Genomic DNA, 20,126 nt, shown 5'->3' on the forward strand with positions numbered 1-20,126 from the left:
ATAGTAATATGGAGGAAGTGACAAACAGTAACTTCTGAGACTAAGTAATGGATAGTATTGCATCTTTCTCTTTGCCCTTACTCTCATATCATGTGTTTTGGGAGTAACCAGATTCCATGCAGTAAAAACCACTCAAGCAACCCTGCAAAGAGGCCTCTTGGTGAGGAACTGAGGCCTGCAGTCAACAGTCACATGCATGGCCCTATCTTGGAATTGGATCCTCCAACCCCAGTGAAGCCTTCAAATTACAGTAACCCCGGCCACATCTTATCAGCTATCTCATTAAAGACTCTGAGCCAAAGCCACCCAGCTAAGTCTCTCTAAAAATTCCAGGCCCAGAAACTGAGATAATAAATGTTTGTTGTTTTAAGCCACTATATTTTGGGGTAATCAGTTATACAGCAAAAGATAACTAACACATCCATCAACAGGTGAATGGATAAACAAATTGTGATATATCTACACAATGCAATACTATTAAGCAATAAAAAAAGGGGAATAAACTATTGCTACACAGACCATGATTGAGTCTCAAAATCATTACACTGAAAGAAATTAGACCAAAAAAAAAAAAAATCCATTTACATATAGGTCTGGAAAATGCAAACTGATCAGTAATGACAGACAGCAGATCAGTGATTGACTAGGAATGAGGAGGTGGCAAATCGGAGGAGGAATTATAAAGCGGCACAAGAAAACTTTTGAGGCATAATTGTTATGTCCATTAAATTAATTGAGGTGACAGTTTTATGGAGGTATACATATGTCAACGTTTATCAAATTGTACACTTTAATATACAGTTTATGTCAATCATTCCCCAGTAAAAAAAAAAAAAAAAAATCAATATATTCCAGAGAAAGAAACAGAATGGTTTTTGCCTATTATTGTTATTTTAAAACTACAAAAACATTACTAAGTTCTCCAAAATATAGCATTACCTAAACTAAAGTTTATATACATTTGGATAGAATGAGAAATATTTCAGGCAATTGTCAATAATCTAGCCTATTTTAACACCTCCATTAGAATGAAAAGTATGTTGTAATGCAAAGGCAACTGAGTAAAAACTGAGTCTCCCACTTGCCAGTTTCAAGCTATCCAGCTACCTAACAGCTAACTCTTCTTTTCCTCTGGTGAACTGTTGCAAAGAGCTGCCTCAATAGGGCACTAATCTATTCCCACTAAGAGAGAATTTGCAGTATTTCTTAAGCTTTAAGACTTTGCCTTGTCAATGTCTCTGGAAATTAGGTGACAAAGGAATTCTGCAAGACTCTTCCCTAAATTTTTGCCCTTTACCTCATTTCCCTATTTTCCTTGTGTAGAGTTCTACTATCCTGACTAATTGGGGGTTCTGATCAAGATCTTACCCAAAGTGCTCAGCAACCACCCAAAAACTTTATCTGGGCTTTAGACCAAAAACAAAATTTGTTTCATCCTCAGAATTGAGTACATACAGGTGTTCTCTTCCATGTCTATACCACAAAACCTGGGATGGTATAATAAAGCCAGAGTGACAGATTCCTTGGGTGGGGTGAGTGGGGGGGGTGGGGTACCAACACAAAAGCAAAGGTTCAGTTCCATTTTTGGAAATGAATGGCATTATTCCTAGCAACATATGTATGACAAATAATCAGCAATGTCATTTGACCTATCTGTTACTTATAAAAGGATCTTACCTTTTAAGAGGTAAGAGTGCATAAATATCATGGCTGTTTAAAACCAATGGCTTACACTCAAGTTATTCCCCATTCATGTCTGCACCCAGTTAAAGCAACACTATCTAGCTGTGTTCCGGAAAGGATGAAAGCTGAGATACACTACACAGATGGCAGACACTCTAGGAACTTTAGTAGAAGAATAGGCTACACATCCATAGATAGCACTGAACTATTTTCAGTTCTTGCCATTTAGGTCCCATTGGCCGAGACTAAAAATTTTGTAGTCTCTGTGATCCATTTAAATATTACTGAGCTACCACAGCAGTCTCTTCTGACGATTCTGCATGACATAATCATTCCTGTCCTTTCCAGAATCTATAGGCACAGGGCTATGGCTGTTAACACTGTGGATTCATTGAATCTTTTAATCTCATTAGGCCTGTTTATTACAGGCTTATAATAATCAAGAAGACTCTTCTTTGCTTTTATCAGAAACAGGTCCCAATATGCAAATGAATATTTATTATGTGTTCCTGTTTTTCTACATCCCCTGCCTGTCCTAACCTATCCATTTATCTAACCTCTTCTTTCTCCCTTTCTCTAAGGCTTTCTCTAAGGCAATCAAAATCACCTGCAAAGCTAACAGAAAATATTAATACAAAGATCCAAGCTTATTGAAGGAGGACAGAATCCCTCTGTATTTTTTAATAAGTTCACTAGGTGATTCTGTTACTCCAAGATTGAGACAAATCGCTCTGACCAGGGGTTCTCAAGTGTACAGTATTATAACCTGGGGAACTTTTAAATACCCTGATGCTGAGATAATTAGAAAAACTAGCAAGTATCAGGAATCAGAATTTTTAAGGTTCCCCAGATGTGAACCAGCATTATCCACATCACTTGCGTGCTTGTTAGAAATGAAGAATCTCCAGAACCACCCCAGACTTACAGAATCAAAATCTGCATTTACCATGATTTCCAAGTGCTTGTTTGGGGGAAGAAGCAATGCATTGTTTCTCAAACTGGGCTGCACAATGGGATGACCTGTGGAGCTTTAAAAATTACTGATTGCTGGTTCTTACTCCCAGAGACTCTAATTTTAACTAGTCTGGGTTGCAGCCCACTAGCACTCCACTGAGAAGAATTCATCAAGCCATCTAAATCACTAAATTACCTTCACTAAGAGCAAAAAGGGGCCTCCCCCTTCAGTGGATGTCATGACAGATACAGTCCTTGGAAGTGGGCAAAAACAGTCTTGAGAGCATAAGTCAGCACATTTTTTCTGTAAAGAGCTAGACGGTATTTTAGGCTTGTGGCCCATGTTGTCTCTGTCACAGCTACTCATCTCTGCCATCGTGCGAAAGTAACCATAGACAATACAGAAGCAAATGAGCATAGCTGTGTTCCAATAAAAATTTACATGAAAAAAAGGGGAGGGGGCGATGGGCTAGATTTGGCCTGTAAGCCATAGTTTGCCAACCCCTGCTCTAGAACAGTGGTTCACAAACTTTAGAATACAACAGAATCCCCTGCAAGGCTTGTTCAAACACATATTGCTGGCTTCCAGCCTCCGAGTTTCTGATTTAGTAGATCTGGATGGGCTCTAAGAAGCTGCTATTCTAACACGTCCCTAGGTGGTGCTGATGCTGCTGGTCCGGGGACCACAATTTGAGAACCACCGATCGAAAGTAATGGTCCTCTAATTTTACTGCATGTCAGAATCACCTGGGGAGATTTTAAAATTCTAATGCCGCACTCCAGAGGACATAAATCAAATCTCTGGGAATGGGAACCAATTTACTACTATAAAAGTTCTCAATGCTTGGGTCATGGCACACTAAAATAGTTCCATTTTAGGGGAAAAGTTACCTGGCATTACTATTTGAATCATCCAAAGCTATTTTAGTCACAATCTGTTTGTCATCACTTCTTTGTTTTGTACCCCTTGTCAAATATTGCACCTTTCTTTTGCTCATTTTTCACAATTCTTGCTCCTACTGTTATTTTTCACATTTTTCCTATTAACAAGGTATGTATGATGGTTTCCTTAGCATCATCATCATTAGTTATAAGGTATTCCTATTAGAATGCAATTGATTTTGTTATTTTTTGGCTCTTACTTCTTGGTATTTATTTATTATTGGCTTTTAATGTTAACTAGCCGAAGGCTGACTCTTAATGAAATTTAATTATGTTTTATTTTAAATTATTAAAAAACGTTTATGTCTGAAGATGGAATTAAATGCACATAATTATATCATTTTAAATGGGATTGCAGACCTTTGCAGATTCAAAAACATTTTGAAAATTTGATTTTTTGATCATAAATGAGCATAACATTTGTTGAATAAACTAAAATGAATTAATATTTCCTATCTTTACTAAATGCCTAATTTTATAATCTTGCAATATAATTTATTTTAAAACATTTTAAGAATGCAGAAAATTATACACATAATCAGCTTTTGAACCTTAAAACATATCTTATTTTATCTCATATTTAAATAGATCTGATTTTTACTGGTTGTTGTTTTCCACCATAATGGACAACTTTTTCATCAAACAGTGCTGTAAAGCCATTACATTCATAAGGCAAACACAACATTTCCAAAATTCTCTTCTTTAACCAAAATGTATTTTTACATGAAAGAGTTATTAAATAAAACAATTGCAGAAGCAAATCATACAGGACTTCAACACAAAATATCCATTTAATACAGAAAAAGATTTGTACTTTAAACTTCTGCAAACACAAAATAAGAAACAAAGTTCTTTTATCACATTAGTTATAACTATATCAGACTAAGAAGCTGCTTAAAAGGTTACTACTCAATTAACAGCTAGAGCCAGAATGCCTCACACAATTGCAAAATTGTATAATATACCAGCCTACAAGGAAAATTTCAGAACTTTGTAATTTCCAAAGAAGCAAAGGAAATAGAAAATGTGCCCCATTCAAATAACAAAATTAACAGATGCGTTTGATGGCATGCCAAATAAACACACCAATAATTACTAACCCAGAAGACAACTGTATCAAAAAGTTTTCATTGTTGCGTGATGATTCTACATGTTAATAACTGTACTCAAATTAACAGCAATAGTTAAAATTTCTGAATAGAAGATTATCTTGGAAGAACATTGTTTTCCTAAGCACCAAAACAAATTCCTAGGGATGAAATACTCAAATGCCAAAAGAAAACTTTAAAACAAACAAAGAGGATAAATTTGGAAACATCGTAACTTTGCATACTGATAGAGCAGCCACAAAGACAGCAAGATGTAAATTTACGTTAAGAATTCATTTAGAAAGCTGTGAAGATCTAGTAGTACATTATTTCACAGAGGATCTCTTATATGTAAAAGGTTACATGTAGATATAAATTCCAAATTAAATTTTATGAAAATGATACATGAATCTAAACAAAATATTCAAAACATTTCATTTTTTTTTCCAGCTTTTTGTATAGAAATGAGACAAGTATATCACGCTCTGGGGACTTCCCTGGCTGTCCAGTGGTTAAGACTCCACGCTTCCAATGCAGGGGACATGGGTTCTATCCCTGCTGAGGGAACTAAGATCCTGCATGCTGTGCAGCGCAGCCAAAAAAAATTAAAAAAAGGAATAGCACTCTCTGCTGTTTCATACAACAGTGTACTAGCTGTCCAAAGGAAGAGTTTTGCCTAAGTTTATGATTTTAAAGTAGAATTCAAAAAGTTTAGGAGGAACAACTTTCAACTTGCAGATTTGTTTATTGCTAGTTATTGACTTTAAAAGGTGGCTTAGTTAACTGGTGTTCTAAATCTGATGATCTTATTTCAAACAATCCTTGATGTTTTTGACAATTAACATGTACCAACAATCTTTATGGATTCAAAGTGTTGGAAACAAGAGGTTGACAATGAGTCACTAGGGAGTCAGTGCTATAATCTGAATCCAAAAATAGAATTATTAAAAGTGGGTAAATGGGGTTTAGTAAGTAGAGCAACTTCTATGTATACCTACAGAAAAGCTTCATCATTTTATTCAAAATCCACTCAATTTATCCCAGAAAATTTAAGCATTACATGTGTCAATGAAAGAAAAGGAAGAGCAGCCCCACTTAATGAATGATTGCTCCTTTAAGGTATAATTTAAAGAGATGGAATTATTTATATTCTAATTACAAGTGATAAAGGAGTTCCTGTCAATCAGGAGGAAAGGGCAATAAATGCTCATCTGCCTTTCACTAATATGTCTACCTATGCAGACAAAGTTCTCATCAATGACAATGGCCAAAAATTTGAAAAGATCATCAATTTTTAAATCTTGATCAGGAATTGCTTGAAACCATTTCATGCATAAGACCTTTTTTTTTTTTTTTAAAGTTATGTTCAGGGAAGCCAGCTCAAGTTTCTCATTAAAATATTTTTTAAATATATGGAAGTGTTATACACATTCAATATGTAATATCTTTCCTAATACTTTTTTATTTTAACATAATTCTATAAAAATAAATTATTTATTAAATATTTATTAATTATTTAACATAATTTCATAAAAAAGAAATCTAAACATTTTTCACCAACACCCAGACAGGACATGACACCTTACGTCCCCCAGAAGTTTTCTCCAGTGTCTCATACAAATACAACCATCAGTTTCTACCTGCACCATGAGATGAACACAGTTGGGAAGCACTGAACTACTATATTCTCACTACCTAAAACCATTTGTTGAGCGAATGAGTAGACAGCTGTAATATGGAAAACCAAACTCACAAAAAAACAAAACAAAAAGGGTCATACATTTTCATAGAATTTTATGCAGCAATTCAACTTCAAAACTTCATTCAGCAAATAATCAAAATAATATTCCAAGTTCCTTATACCAACAGCAAATTAGAATCCAAAAGAGTCATCAGCGACGTTACAGAAACAGAGCTCTAAGTTCCAGGAAAACAAAGTAGTCAAATCAACTCTAGTACATAGTAGAATGTAGCATATATGACCTGCTCTGGAAAAGTTATGAGTTGGCACCTTATAAAAAACATATGAGTTAAAGAGCAACCCTAGGACATTCTCATTCTATAAGGAATAAGGAACAGTACTATCCATTTTTACAGAGAAAATAAATCACAAAAGAATCCAAATAATTTATTTTTTAAATGACTGGATAATTTAAACCCAATCTATGTTTAATCTTACTTGGCTAAAAACCCAAATGGTTATATTATTTCAAACATTTATTTAAGCCCACAAAGTTATTCATAAATATCATCTCTGTAACATCTAGCCTTTTATCCTGATACAAAGTGATACCCCAAGACTTAAGTGTTACGAGCTTTGCTATAGAATATAAAGCAGATTCCAGTGTTTATTACCTTTTAGAAAGCAGTTTGTCTTATCCTATAAAGTCTCCTTTATCCTATAATGCTATGTAATTAAAATTTCACTGAACAGAATGCTACTAAAATAAAGCATTTTATACAACTAGGCTTTCCCACATTTTTAACAAATGACTCTGAGATCATATTTAAATCTTATAGTAATTAATACTTTATAATTAAAAGTCATCTAGTAAAAGCTCCTTCATTTGACAGAGGTGGAATGCAAAGCTTAGAAAAATTAAATGACTTCCCCAAGATAAGAATTATGCAAGTACTAAGGATATAACAGCAAACAAGATATGTGTCACCCCTATCTTTAATCTAGTTGAAGTGAAGTATACAGCGCTATGATGGGGGAAGAACCTTTGCCACAAATATAAAGATTCTGATTCAAGTACAAAGAGGTCACTCCTACTGAAAAAACTAAGGGAAAAGTATTTGTTAACAAGAAACAAAAAGGCAAGGTAAAACACAGAGCACAGCAACTATAAAAGGAAAGAAAATTAAAAGAAAGTAAACTAAGGTCTCACAATTTCATACCTATAGCTATTAGTAGAAAAATTTCTGAGATGCTGTAAAAAGGAGTATGGGAATAAAACTAGAAAGGCACTAGACATCTTGGTGTAGTATCAGAGCTCTCCTATATACATATATATAAGTATATATGTAAACACACACAAGTTCACCAACCTATAGCATTGAGATCTCTAGGCAGACAGGCAGACAAATAGTGATCTCCTCTTAGTTTGCAAATTATCATTCTAAAGCATATTAAGCATTTCTAAAGAATATTAAATACTTTTAATTGTCTATCTGTTCACCGAATTTTCACTGATTTAACACATCTTTATTCATTTAATGACTAAAGAAACATTACAAGGGTTGTCATAATCTCAGCGTCCTCAACCCTGCCATGAGTAACTCCTTCCTACCAAGGACTCTTCTAGGTGGTAGTAGCAGAGATGAATACAACAAAGTGCCTACAGTCATAAAACTTAGAGAAGAACAGACAATAAAATAAGTACATATATTTAAGAATGAGACCACATACACATACATGGTATGTGTGTGTGCACGCAAAAGGCAGGGTAAATTGATAGACAGTAACCATATGGTGGTCAAGGAAGGCTTCTCATAGAGGCAGTGATCTATTAAAGTGAGGGAGACCTATAGAAAGAAAAGGAATACTGTAAGGAAACAGTCACACATAAACGTGGAGGAAGAACATGCCGCACCGAACAGACTGCAAGTACAAAGGCCCTAACAAGAGAATTACTTTGGCATGTTCAAAGAACAACAAAGAGCCCAAGAGGCTACAACCAGACAGAGAAGAGAGATGAGATCAGGAAGTTATCAGCTGGAGCCTCATCATATAGGACTTGGTTAGGATTTTATTCTGAGTGTAACAGGGAGCTAGAACAGGAGAGTACTGTGAATTAATTTATATTTTTAAAAGTTCATTCTGGCTGCTGTATACATAACTCACTGTATTTAGAAGGGCAAGTAGAGAAGCAGAGATACAAGTTATATAATCTTAAACAAAAGGTGGTAGTAGTTTAGACTTGGAGGTGACAGAGCAACTATTTATTGTAGGATCTGGGGTATATTTTCTTAATGCGTGGGACATGGAATATGGGGGGGAGAAAGAAAAGTCACAGAAAGAGGTTTCAAGGATGAAAATTGCTAAGACTGCACAATAATTTGCTTAATAATTAACTGTTTTCAAAATTATAGCCTTTATGGTTGGTGTGCCAGTTGTTTACTGGCTTTCACCGCTACATCACCCTTCCATAATCTCCTCCTCTATGCTGCCAGGAGCTAGAAATCTGCAAAGCATATTTCCCAAACCCCCTGCAAGCCAAGAGGTTAGGTTTTGCAAATAGGATCTGATGTTAGATTAAGAGGCAGGAGATAAGGAGAAGCCACTTTTTTTTTCTGCTTCTGTTCTGACACAGCCATTAGTGAGCAACTGAGCTACTCCAAATTTCGGCAGCGTCAGTGACCAATCTGAGGGTGTCAATGGGACTGCAGGTTCCGAGGCTCTTGCAGCCACAGCAGGCAGGCAAGCCCTGACTTCCTGGCTTGGCAACAATTGCAGTGTTCTCAAGAGTGCAGTACTTAGGGGCTCTAGCACCACCACTTCCACCCTTGCTCCTGCAGCCCCTAAGGACAGTAGCTCCTTCCTATGTTGACTAATCTCTAGGTGGCATCACTGTGGCTTTTTTCATTCCTCCAACCCTTCCAACACTTTGTAACCAATTCACTATATTAAAACCTTTCTATAAGAAATACCATATGTGGTTTCTATTTTCCCAAACGGATACCAACCAATATAGTAAAGGAAGCAGTATCACTCCCCAGGATCTAGCTGCACATATTTTGTTCCTCATCACAACACCCTTACACGCTGGTATTGCAAATTCTACTATTCCCCTTTTATAGAACAGTAAACTGAAAAATGAAAGTGATTAAATAAACTGACCAAAATTATACAGCTAATAACAGTGAAGCCTAAACTCAAGGTTGTTTCTATCTAAATTCTTTGTTCTTTTTACAATGTTAAAATCAAGAAATATTGATTGCTTTCAATTGAAAGGAAAAAAAAAAAACACATTATTGGAATCAGTTCAGGAAACCAGTTGCACATTAATAGCACTAGCACTAAAAAGACCAATCTCTATCCTCTTGAAGGAAACTATATTTATATACCTTGCTTCAAACAAACCTCATTTTTAAAGACTCAATTTACTATAAGAGAATGATTTATAAAATACTCTGAACTTAAGCTTTCTTGACTGGACAGATTTCAACATACATTTAAACTATTTATTTACCAAAAGTTTATCTTACTCATAACTTTTCACATATAAAACTATAACAAAAAGCAAAATATTCTTATATAAAGCAATAATATAAAACTTACTGATTTAAAGAAAATATCAGAAACAGGACTACTACAAAGGATACCATATTACAAAAAAAATTTAACCTATTATGTTAATTTAAAATCAGTAACTTAAAAAAAAAATTTAATTCTTATTATATTATACTTTTTAAGAAGTTTGAATCCAAAAGGTCCCTTGATTTAAAAAGAAATCAAATATATTATACACTAGCAACCAAATTCAATAGAAGGCAAAAAGAAAATTAATAAGAGGTCATTAAAAACAAATTGGTGCAAAATATTAGAGCTAAAATCATAACAATAGTAGAAGAAAACAAAGGGATTAATCTGCATGATCTGGGATTTAGCAATGGATTCTTGGATATGACCCCAAAAGCAGGAGGAACAGGGGAAAAAAAAAAAAAAAAAGATAAATTGGATTTCATCAAAATGAAAACTTTTATTTATTTATTTATTTTTATTTATTTATTTATTTTTGGCTGTGTTGGGTCTTCATTGCTACACGCAGGCTTTCTCTAGTTGCAGCGAGTGGTGGCTACTCTTCGTTGCGGTGCACAGGCTTCTCATTACGATGGCTTCTCTTGTTGCGGAGCACGGGCTCTAGGCACACAGGCTTCAGTAGTTGTGGCACACGGGCTCAGTAGTTGTGGTTTGCAGGCTCTAGAGCACAGGCTCAGTAGTTGTGACGCATGGGCTTAGTTGCTCTGTGGCATGCGGGATCTTCCTGGACCAGGGATCAAACCTGTGTCCCCTGCACTGGCAGGCGGATTCTTAACCACTGTGCCACCAGGGAAGTTCCAAAATTAAAACTTTTAGAGAGTGGCCAAGATGGTAGAGTAGAAGAACCCTAACCCTAAGATCACCTCCTCTCACGAACACACCAAAATCACAACAATCTGCAGAACAACCATCGTTGAAAAAGACTGAAAGCTACCAAAAAAGATTCTCTACAACTAAAGACATACAGACAGAACCACAAGACTGGTAGGAGGGGGGCACTTGCGATATAATCAAATCCCATACCCCCTGGGTTGGCGACCCACAAACTAGAGAATTAAATTACAGATGTTCTCGCACAAGAGTGAGAATGCTGAGCCCCACATCAGGCCCCCAGCCTAGAGGTCCGGCACCAGGAAGAAGAGCCCCCAGAGCATTTGGCCTTGAAGGTCAGTGGGGCTTGACTGCAGAAGCTCCACAGGACTGGGGAAAATAGAGACTTCACTCTTAAAGAGCACACACAAAATTTCAGGTACACCAGGCCAAGGGCAAAAGCAGTAATTTGACAGGAGCCTGGGACAGACCTAATGCTGGTCTTGGAGGGTCTCCTGGGGAGGTTCCTGGGTGACTGTGGCCCACCCTGGGGACACAAACACTGCTGGCAAATGTATCAGGTAATATTCATCTGCGTGAACTCTCCTGGAGGCTGACATTTTGGCACAAAGACCTGGCCCCACCTAAAAGCCTGTAGGCTCCAGTGTTGCGACACCTCTGGCCAAACAAAAAACTGAGCAAGGGCACAGCCCCATTCATCAGCAGACAGGCGATCTAAAGACTTCCTGAGCCCACAGCAGCCTCTAGACACACCCCTAGAATGGCCCTGCCCACCAGAAGATGAATACCCAGCCCCACCCACCAGGGGGCAGGCACCCGCCTCTCCTGTCAGGAAGCCTGCACAAGCCTCTAGACCAGTCTTACCCACCAGGGGGCAGACACCAGAAGCAAGAATATTACAGTCCAGCAGCATGTGGACCAAGTCCACAAACACAGGCCAGACACTACCCTGGGACCAGCTGGCTCCTAGCGCTTGTGACAAGAGGGGAGTGCACTGCTGAGACACATAAGACGTCTCCTACAGAGGGCCACTCTTCCAAGGTCGAGAAACTTAACAAACCTACTACATACATAAAAATACAAATAGCAATTTAGACAAAATTAGGTGACAGAGGAATATGTTTCAGACAAAGGAACAAGATAAAACTCCAGAAGAACAAAGTGAAGTGAAGACAGGCAATCTAACCAAGAAAGATCTTGTTCAGAATAACAATGATAAAGATGATCAACGAACTCAGGAGAAGGGATGCACAGAGTGAGAAATTAGAAGTTTTTAACAAAGAATTAGAATATATAAAGAACAGCCAAACAGAATAAAGAATACAATAACTGAAAGGAAAAATACACTAGAAGGAATGAATAGTAGACTAACTGAGGCAGAAGGATAGATCACTGAGCTGGAAGATAGAATAGTGGAAATCATTGTCCCTGAACAGAAAAAAGAAAAAAGAATGAAAAGAAATAAGGACAGTTTAGCAGACCTCTGCGACAACATCAAGCATGCTAATATTCGCATGATAAGGGTCCCAAAAGGAGAAGAGAGGAAGGGTCTGGAAACATATTTGAAGAGACAACAGCTGAAAACTTCCCTAATCTGGAGAAGGAAATAGTCACCCAAGACCAGGAAGTGCAGAGAGTCCCATACAGGATTAACCCATAGAGGAATACACCACAACACACTGTAATCAAAATGACAAAAATAAAAGATAAGAGAGAATATTAAAAGCAACAAGGGAAAAGCAACAAATAACATACAAGGGAACTCCCATAAAGTTATCAGCTAATTTTTCAGCAAAAGCTCTACAGGCCAGAAGGGAGTGGCAAGATACACTTAAAGTGATGAAAGAGAAAAACCTACAACCAAGAATAATCTACCCAGCAAGGCTCTCGCTCAGATTTGATGGAGAGGTCAAAAGCTTTACAGACAAGCAAAAGCTAAAAGAATTCAGCACCACCAAACCAGCTTTACAACAAATGCTAAAGGAACTTCTCTAGGCAGAAAAGGCCACAACTAGAAACAAGAAAATCACAAAATGGAACAGTTCATTAGTAAAGGCAAACATACAATAAAGGTAGGAAATCATCCAAGAACAAAGCTAGTAGTAAGGTTAAAAGACAAAAGTAGTAAAATCATTTGTATACACAATAAGCAGTTAAGGGATACACAAAACAATTTGATGCAAAATACAATATCAAAAACAGTGATCATGAGGGGAGGAGGGTACAAATGCAGGTTATTTAAAATGTGTTTGAAATTAAGAGATCAGCAACTTAAAACAAGCATGTATAAATATAGACTCCTATACAAAAACCTCATGGTAACTGCAAAACAAAAATCTATAGTAGATATACACACAAAGAAGAAAAAGGAATACAAACATAACACTGAAGAGAGTCATCAAATCATAAGACAAAAGAAGAAAGGGGAAAAAAGACCTATAAAAACAAATCCAAAACAATTAAGAAAACGGCAATAGAAACAAACATATTGGTCATCATCACCTTAAATGTAAATGGACTAAATGCTCCTACCAAAAGACAGAGACTGGCTGAATGGATACAAAAATAAGACCCATGTATTTGCTGCCTACAAGAGACTCACTTCAGATCTGGAGACACATACAGACTGAAAGTAAGGGGACAGAAAAAGGTATTCCATGTAAATGGAAATCAAAAGAAAGCTGGAGTAGCAATACTTATATCAGACAAAATAGACTTTAAAATAAAGACTGTTACAAGAGACAGAGAAGGACACTACATAATGATCAAAGGATCAATCCAGGAAGAAGATATAACTGTAAATATATATGCACCCAACATAGGAGCACCTCAATATATAAGGCAAATGTTAACAGACACAAAAGGAGAAACTGACATTAACACAATAATAGTGGGGGACTTTAACACCCCACTTACATCAATGGAAAGATTATCTAGACAGAAAATCAATGTAGAAATACAGGACTTAAATGACATATAGACCAGACAGACTTAATTGATATTTATAGAGCATTCCATCCAAAAGCTGCAGAACACATTCTTTTCAAGTGCACATGGAACATTCTCCAAAACAGATCACATGCTGGGCCACGTAGCAAGCCTCAGTAAATTTAAGAAAATTGAAATCATATCAAATATCTTTTCTGACCACAAGGTTATGAGGGTAGAAATCACTACAAGAAGAAAAACTGCAAAAAAAACAAACACATGGAGGCTAAACAATATGCTACTAAACAACCAATGGATCACTGAAGAAATCAAAGAGGAAATTTTAAAATGCCTGGAGACTAATGAAAACAAAAAAAAAACGACTATCCAAAACCTATGGGATGCGGCAAAAGCAGTTCTAAGAGGGAAGTTTATAGCAATACAATCCTACCTCAGGAAACAAGAAAAATCTCAAACAAACAACCTAATCTTATGTATAAAGCAACTAGAGAAAGAAGAACAAACAAAATCCAAACTTAGTAAAAGAAAAGAAATCACAAAGATCACAGCAGAAATAAATGAAATAGAGACTATAAAAACAATAGAAAGATCAATGAAACTAAAAGCTGGTTCTTTGAAAAGATAAACAAAATTGATAAACCTTTAGCCAGACTCATCAAGAAAAAAAGGGAGAGGGCCCAAATCAATAAAATCAGAAATGAAAAAGGAGAAGTTACAACCAACGCCACAGAAATACAAAGGATCATAGGGAGAATACTACGAGCAATTATATACCAATAAAATGGACAACCTAGAAGAAATGGACAAATTCTTAGAAAGGTACACTCTCCCAAGACTGAACCAGAAGGAAATGGAATATATGAATAGACCAACTACCAGTACTTAAATTGAATCAGTAATTTAAAAACTCCCAACAAGTAAAAGTCCAGAACAAAATGGTTTCACAGGTAAATTCTACCAAACATTTAAAGATGAGTTAACACCTATCCTTCTGAAACTATTCCAAAATATTGCAGAGGAAGGAACACTCCCAAACTCATTCTATGAGGCCACCATCACCCTGATACCAAAACCAGACAAAGGTATCAAAAAAGAAAAGCATAGGCCAATATCACTGATGAACACAATGTAAAAATCCTCAACAAAATATCAGCAAACTGAATCCAACAATACATTAAAAGGATCATACACCATGATCAAGTGGGATTTATTCCAGGGATACAAGGACTTTTCAATATCTGCAAATCAATCAGTGTGATACACCACATTAACAAATTGAGGAATAAAAACCAAATGATCATCTCAATAGATGCAGAAAAAGCTTTTGATAAAATTCAGCATCCATTTATGATAAAAACTCTTCAGAAAGTGGGCACAGAGGGAACCTACCTCAACATAATAAAGGTCATATATGACAAAACTACAGCTAACATCATACTCAATGATGAAAAGCTGAAAGCATTTCCTCTAAGATCACAAACAAGACAAGGATGCCCACTCTCGCCACTTTTATTCAACATAATTTTGGAAGTCATAGCCACAGCAATTAGAGAAGAAAAAGAAATAAAAGGAATCCAAGTTGGAAAAGAAGAAATAAAACTGTCACTGTTTGCAGATGACATGATGCTCTCTATAGAAAATCCTAAAGATGTTACCAGAAAAGTAATAGAGCTCATCAATGAATTCAGTAAAGTTGTAGGATACAAAATTAACATACAGAAATCTGTTGCATTTCTATACACTAACAACCAAATATCAGAGAAATTAAGAAAACAATCCCATTTACCATCACATCAAAAAAGAATAAAATACCTAGGAATAAACCTACCCAAGGAGGCAAAATGAAAAGACAACCTACTGAATGAGAGAAAATATTCGCAAATGTTGTGACTGACAAGGGATTAATTTCCAAAATATACAAACAGCTCACACAGCTCAATATCAGAAAAACAAACAACCCAGTAAAAAAAAACGGGCAGAAGACCTAAATAGACATTTCTCCAAAGAAGACATACAGATGGTCAAGAGGCACATGAAAAGATGCTCAACATTGCTAATTACTGTGAAATACAAATCAAAACTACAAATGAGGTATCACCTCACTGTGGTCAGAATAGGCATCATCAAAAAGTCTACAAATAGTAAATGCTGGAGAGGGTGTGGAGAAAAGAAACCCTCCTACACTGTTGGTGGGAATGTAAATTGGTGCAGTCATTATCGAGAACAGTATGGAGTTTCCTTAAAAAACTAAAAATAGAGTTGCCATATGATCCAGCAATCCCCCTTCTGGGCATATTTCTGGAGAAAACTCTGATTTGAAAAGATACATGCACCCCAATGTTCATAGCAGCGCTATTTACAATAGCCAAGACATGGAAGCAACCTAAATATCCATTAACAGAGAAATGAATAAAGAAGATGTGGGGGGGGGGGGGCGGTGTGTGTGTATGTGTATATAGATATAGATATAGATATAGATATATACATACACACACACACACACAACAGAATACTACTCAGCCACTAAAAAGAATGAAATAATGCCATTTGCAGCAACATGGATGGACCTAGAGATTATCAAGTGAAGTTAAAACAGAGAAAGACAAATATCATAGGATATCACTTCTATGTGGAATCTAAAAAAATGATACAAATGAACTTACTAACAAAACAGAAATAGACTCACAGACACAGAAAACAAACTTCTGGTTACCAAAGGGGATAGTGGGGGCGGTGGGGGGGGAGGATAGCAGTTTGGGATTAACATAATACACTCTACTATATATAAAATAGGTAAACAATAAGGACCTACTGTATAGTGCAGAAAACTATACTCAGTATCTTGTAATAACCTACAATGGAAAGGAATCTGAAAAAGAATATATATATGTATAACTGAATCACTTTGCTGTACACTTGAAACACAGCATTGTAAATTAACTATACTTCAATAAAAAAAATTAAAACTTTTATGCATCAAATGACATTATCAAGAAAGTAAAAAGACTACTTATAGAATGGGAAAAATTATTTATATATCATATATCTGACAAGGGTGTAATATCCAGAATATATAAAGAATTCAATTTAGAAAAACTTTAAATGGGCAAAGGACTTAAGTGGACAACAGTGGTAACAATAGCAGAAGAAAATACACAAATGGCCAATAAGCAGATGAAAATATGCTCAACCAGATTGGTCATTAGGGAAATGCAAATCAAAACCACAATGAGGGACTTCCCTGGTGGTCCAGTGGCTAAGACTCCACACTCCCAGTGCAGGGGGCCTGGGTTCAATCCCTGGTCAGGGAACTAGATCCCACATGCCGCAACTAAAGATTCCACACGCCGCGACTAAAAGATCTCACATATTTTCAGTAAACGTTTACAAAACTTATAAAGGAATTTCACGACATTCCAAAAGTAATATATATCCCTCATTCTTGAAGATCTGTCCTCAAATCTTAAACACAAACATAAATAGCTCAAAAAATACAAGTCTTTAATATTAGCAATTGATTAGACAAAGGGGATATATTTGTATCTTAAAAGAAATAGCTAATTTTAGAATGATGACTTGTACGTCTTTCTTCTTGAAATTGCTTAAAAACTTATAAAGGCACAACTTAAAGGAAAAAAATTAACTTTTATGGGTGTGTACTTCATTGAAATTAAAGTTCACTATTATAGAATGGGAAATAATACACATCTATACTTTCTCCCTCTCTGTCTCTCTCTCTCACACACACACACAGTTTAGATCCACCCAACTAAAAAGTTGCTGACAAATCAAAGTCATTCATTTTCCAACTTAAGTAATTTTATAAAATACTGCCACCAAAGTACTAAAACATGAACATGGTCATAATAACACCTATTTAATAAACACTTACTGTGTGAAAATTTATCATTTCTTGAAGACTGTCAGAAAATTTGGTCAAACTTGTCTATGAGAAAGAAATCAAAAGAAAACCAAGTCATTTAAGAGCTACTAATATAGGCCACAAAAATGTTACTTCAGCATTTCTGACAGAAAGATCAAGTTACACTGTAAACAGTAACATTTATTTCTCACTAGGACAATCTCACTACCTCTCAGGCATGCTCTGCAGAGAGGTCAAGTCTACATGTAGTAACATAAAACCCTAGAACAGTCAAAGAATTAGCCTGCCCTACCAATACTATTATACTAGCAAATCAAAATGGCCCATGTAAACCTAAGGTAAAATTGAGTATATCAAGACTGTGTCCATTTAGGCATCTATGGATCACATAATCATCAAATTACAACCATTTCTGCACCAGTTATTATTCTTCATAAAAGAAATGTCATAATACCACATAGTATAGCAAGGGGTCTAAGCTAACACAGCATAGCTAGCTACCAGAACTTTCCTATGCAGCCCCCAAAATGTATAGTTAGATACTAGTCTTGGGTTAATGCTCTCTGCTTGCCCCGATAAACAGCTACTAATAAGCATGATCCTACTCTCACTGCTCAGGTCCCCTTGTAGATGCTTCAGTTCACCTAGCAGCAAGTATAGTAAACTTATATCCACAATGCAAATCAACCATCACCTTCTAACTGTCCTAGAAAACAGGATTATATCAGATAGCACCAACAGGTGATAGCTTTTCCACTTCTAATTTTAAGGACCACTACTACTATTAATAAGGTAAATGGATGCATAATTCTCTAACATCTTGTTTCATTTACAATTTGAACTAAATTTAATAATACTAACCTCAACTACGGCATCATTGCTAGAATACTGTGCCAGGTCTCGAATCCCATTCATGAACTGTTTATTTGCAACACAAAAGGCTTTTCCAGTATCAATCATTGCAATACATAGCTTCACAAGCTGGAAAAGAAAAACATCATATCATTGAAAATAATTTTACAAATTACTTAATCAAACAAGTGTTAGCATTAACCACATGAGTAAGCCTAGTTAAGACAAATTATAGTTCATCAATAAACCCAAAATAGACTAAATGAAAATTGTTCTTTTTTTCCTTTGGCTTAAAAAGTAAATTCATAAGAGAACTGTACCAAAAAAAGTTGACCTTTCAAACAACAACAACCATTTTATCAAGTTAAATTCAATCCCATAAATTAACTCCACAAAAATGTATTAAGCACCCCTTGGAAGGAAGAAAAGGAAACTTTAGGCAGAGCAAGCAGTATGATAGAAGATTTTAAAAACACAACTATGGTATGGTGGAGGAAAGGGAAGTAAACTGGTGTGGTGGGTTAGTCATGTTGGTCATTTTAATATCAGACTATCAAAGCAGAATTGCTTAATCAACCATATTTCTCTAATGCCTCCCATCTAGGCATTGTGCTAAATCTTAGAACAGAGCTTCTCCCTCTCTTCTCCTGTCCCCTCCTTTCTTCTTTGTTTTTTTCATCTTTTTCTTTTTCCCTTTCATTCCTTTTCTCTCTTTTTTTTTCTATCCCTTCCTTGTTTCTTTCTTTAGTTCACTCAGATACAGAACATTTTCTTTAAGCAAACAAAATCTTGGGTGAAAATCAAATATAAAAAAAGATAAAAGTGGAGCTGCTCTAGATGAAGGAAGGGTAATGAGAGGGTGGGAAGAGGGGCCACCAAGAAGAGGACAGAGCTCGGGAAAACTTTAGAAGACAGCTCAAGGATCTCAGGAGTGTAATTTAAAACTGTTACCCTGGGACCGGGAGGAACAGAAGTGAAAAACATAATCTCTGTTCTAATTCTAACCATTCAAAAAGCAGATAAATTCTACTTAGCACAAGTACAACTGCTATGCTCATCAAAACCATGCAAGAGGGAACAAAGGAGGAACGTGTAATGAGGGCTATGGGGATCAAGGAAGGGTTCCGGGAAAAGGTAATACTTGAGAAAAGCCCTGAACACCAACAGGAATTAGCCAATCAGATAAGGGTAATAAGAAGACACTTCTCTAGGAAAAGCATGTTCTAAGGCCCTGAAGCTTAGATGGCAGGGCAAACCAGGGGCACTAAGTAGCTTAGCACAGTGTGAAAATGTATACAAGGGCCAGATCAGGAAAAGCCTTGTGTGCAAAAGTTAAGGTGTTCACATTTTATATGAAAGGAAATGGAAAACAATAAAGATATCGAACGGGTGAGTTAACCAGAGTTCCATTTTAGAATGATGAGCTAAAAGAAGAAAAAGTAAGATAAGGAAGTAGAAAGAATAAAGATAAGGAGACTAGACCAAAAACTACGAGAGCCTGAATTAAGGCAGTAAGCAGGGAGAGAAGAGAGGAGACAAATTTAGAAATTAGTTGAGCACCTAAGTACAATTATGCAGATGGTGCCCTACCAAAGGGAAAAATAGAGGATGAAATCCAGCCTGAGCTCCGCTTGCTGAGGGCTATATCTGCTACAAGATGCTAATTTGCACAAAGACA

General features: G+C 36.1%; 1 protein-coding gene across 3 annotated transcripts in view; it reads right to left on the minus strand.

Annotated features, from left to right (window-relative positions):
* Positions 1-20,126, minus strand: part of ACAP2 (ArfGAP with coiled-coil, ankyrin repeat and PH domains 2) — a 151,005-nt gene that overhangs the window by 70,278 nt on the left and 60,601 nt on the right. For all 3 annotated transcript variants that reach the window (XM_068546477.1, XM_068546476.1, XM_068546478.1), the window contains 2 exons: positions 18,458-18,577; positions 17,606-17,659 (listed from right to left, as the gene is read on the minus strand). In XM_068546477.1, coding sequence (XP_068402578.1) covers positions 17,606-17,659; positions 18,458-18,577 — 174 coding nt within the window. The remainder of the gene's footprint in view (positions 1-17,605; positions 17,660-18,457; positions 18,578-20,126) is intronic.

This window comes from Eschrichtius robustus, chromosome 6, assembly GCF_028021215.1.
Source record: "Eschrichtius robustus isolate mEscRob2 chromosome 6, mEscRob2.pri, whole genome shotgun sequence".
In the NCBI taxonomy this organism is placed as follows: domain Eukaryota; kingdom Metazoa; phylum Chordata; class Mammalia; order Artiodactyla; family Eschrichtiidae; genus Eschrichtius; species Eschrichtius robustus.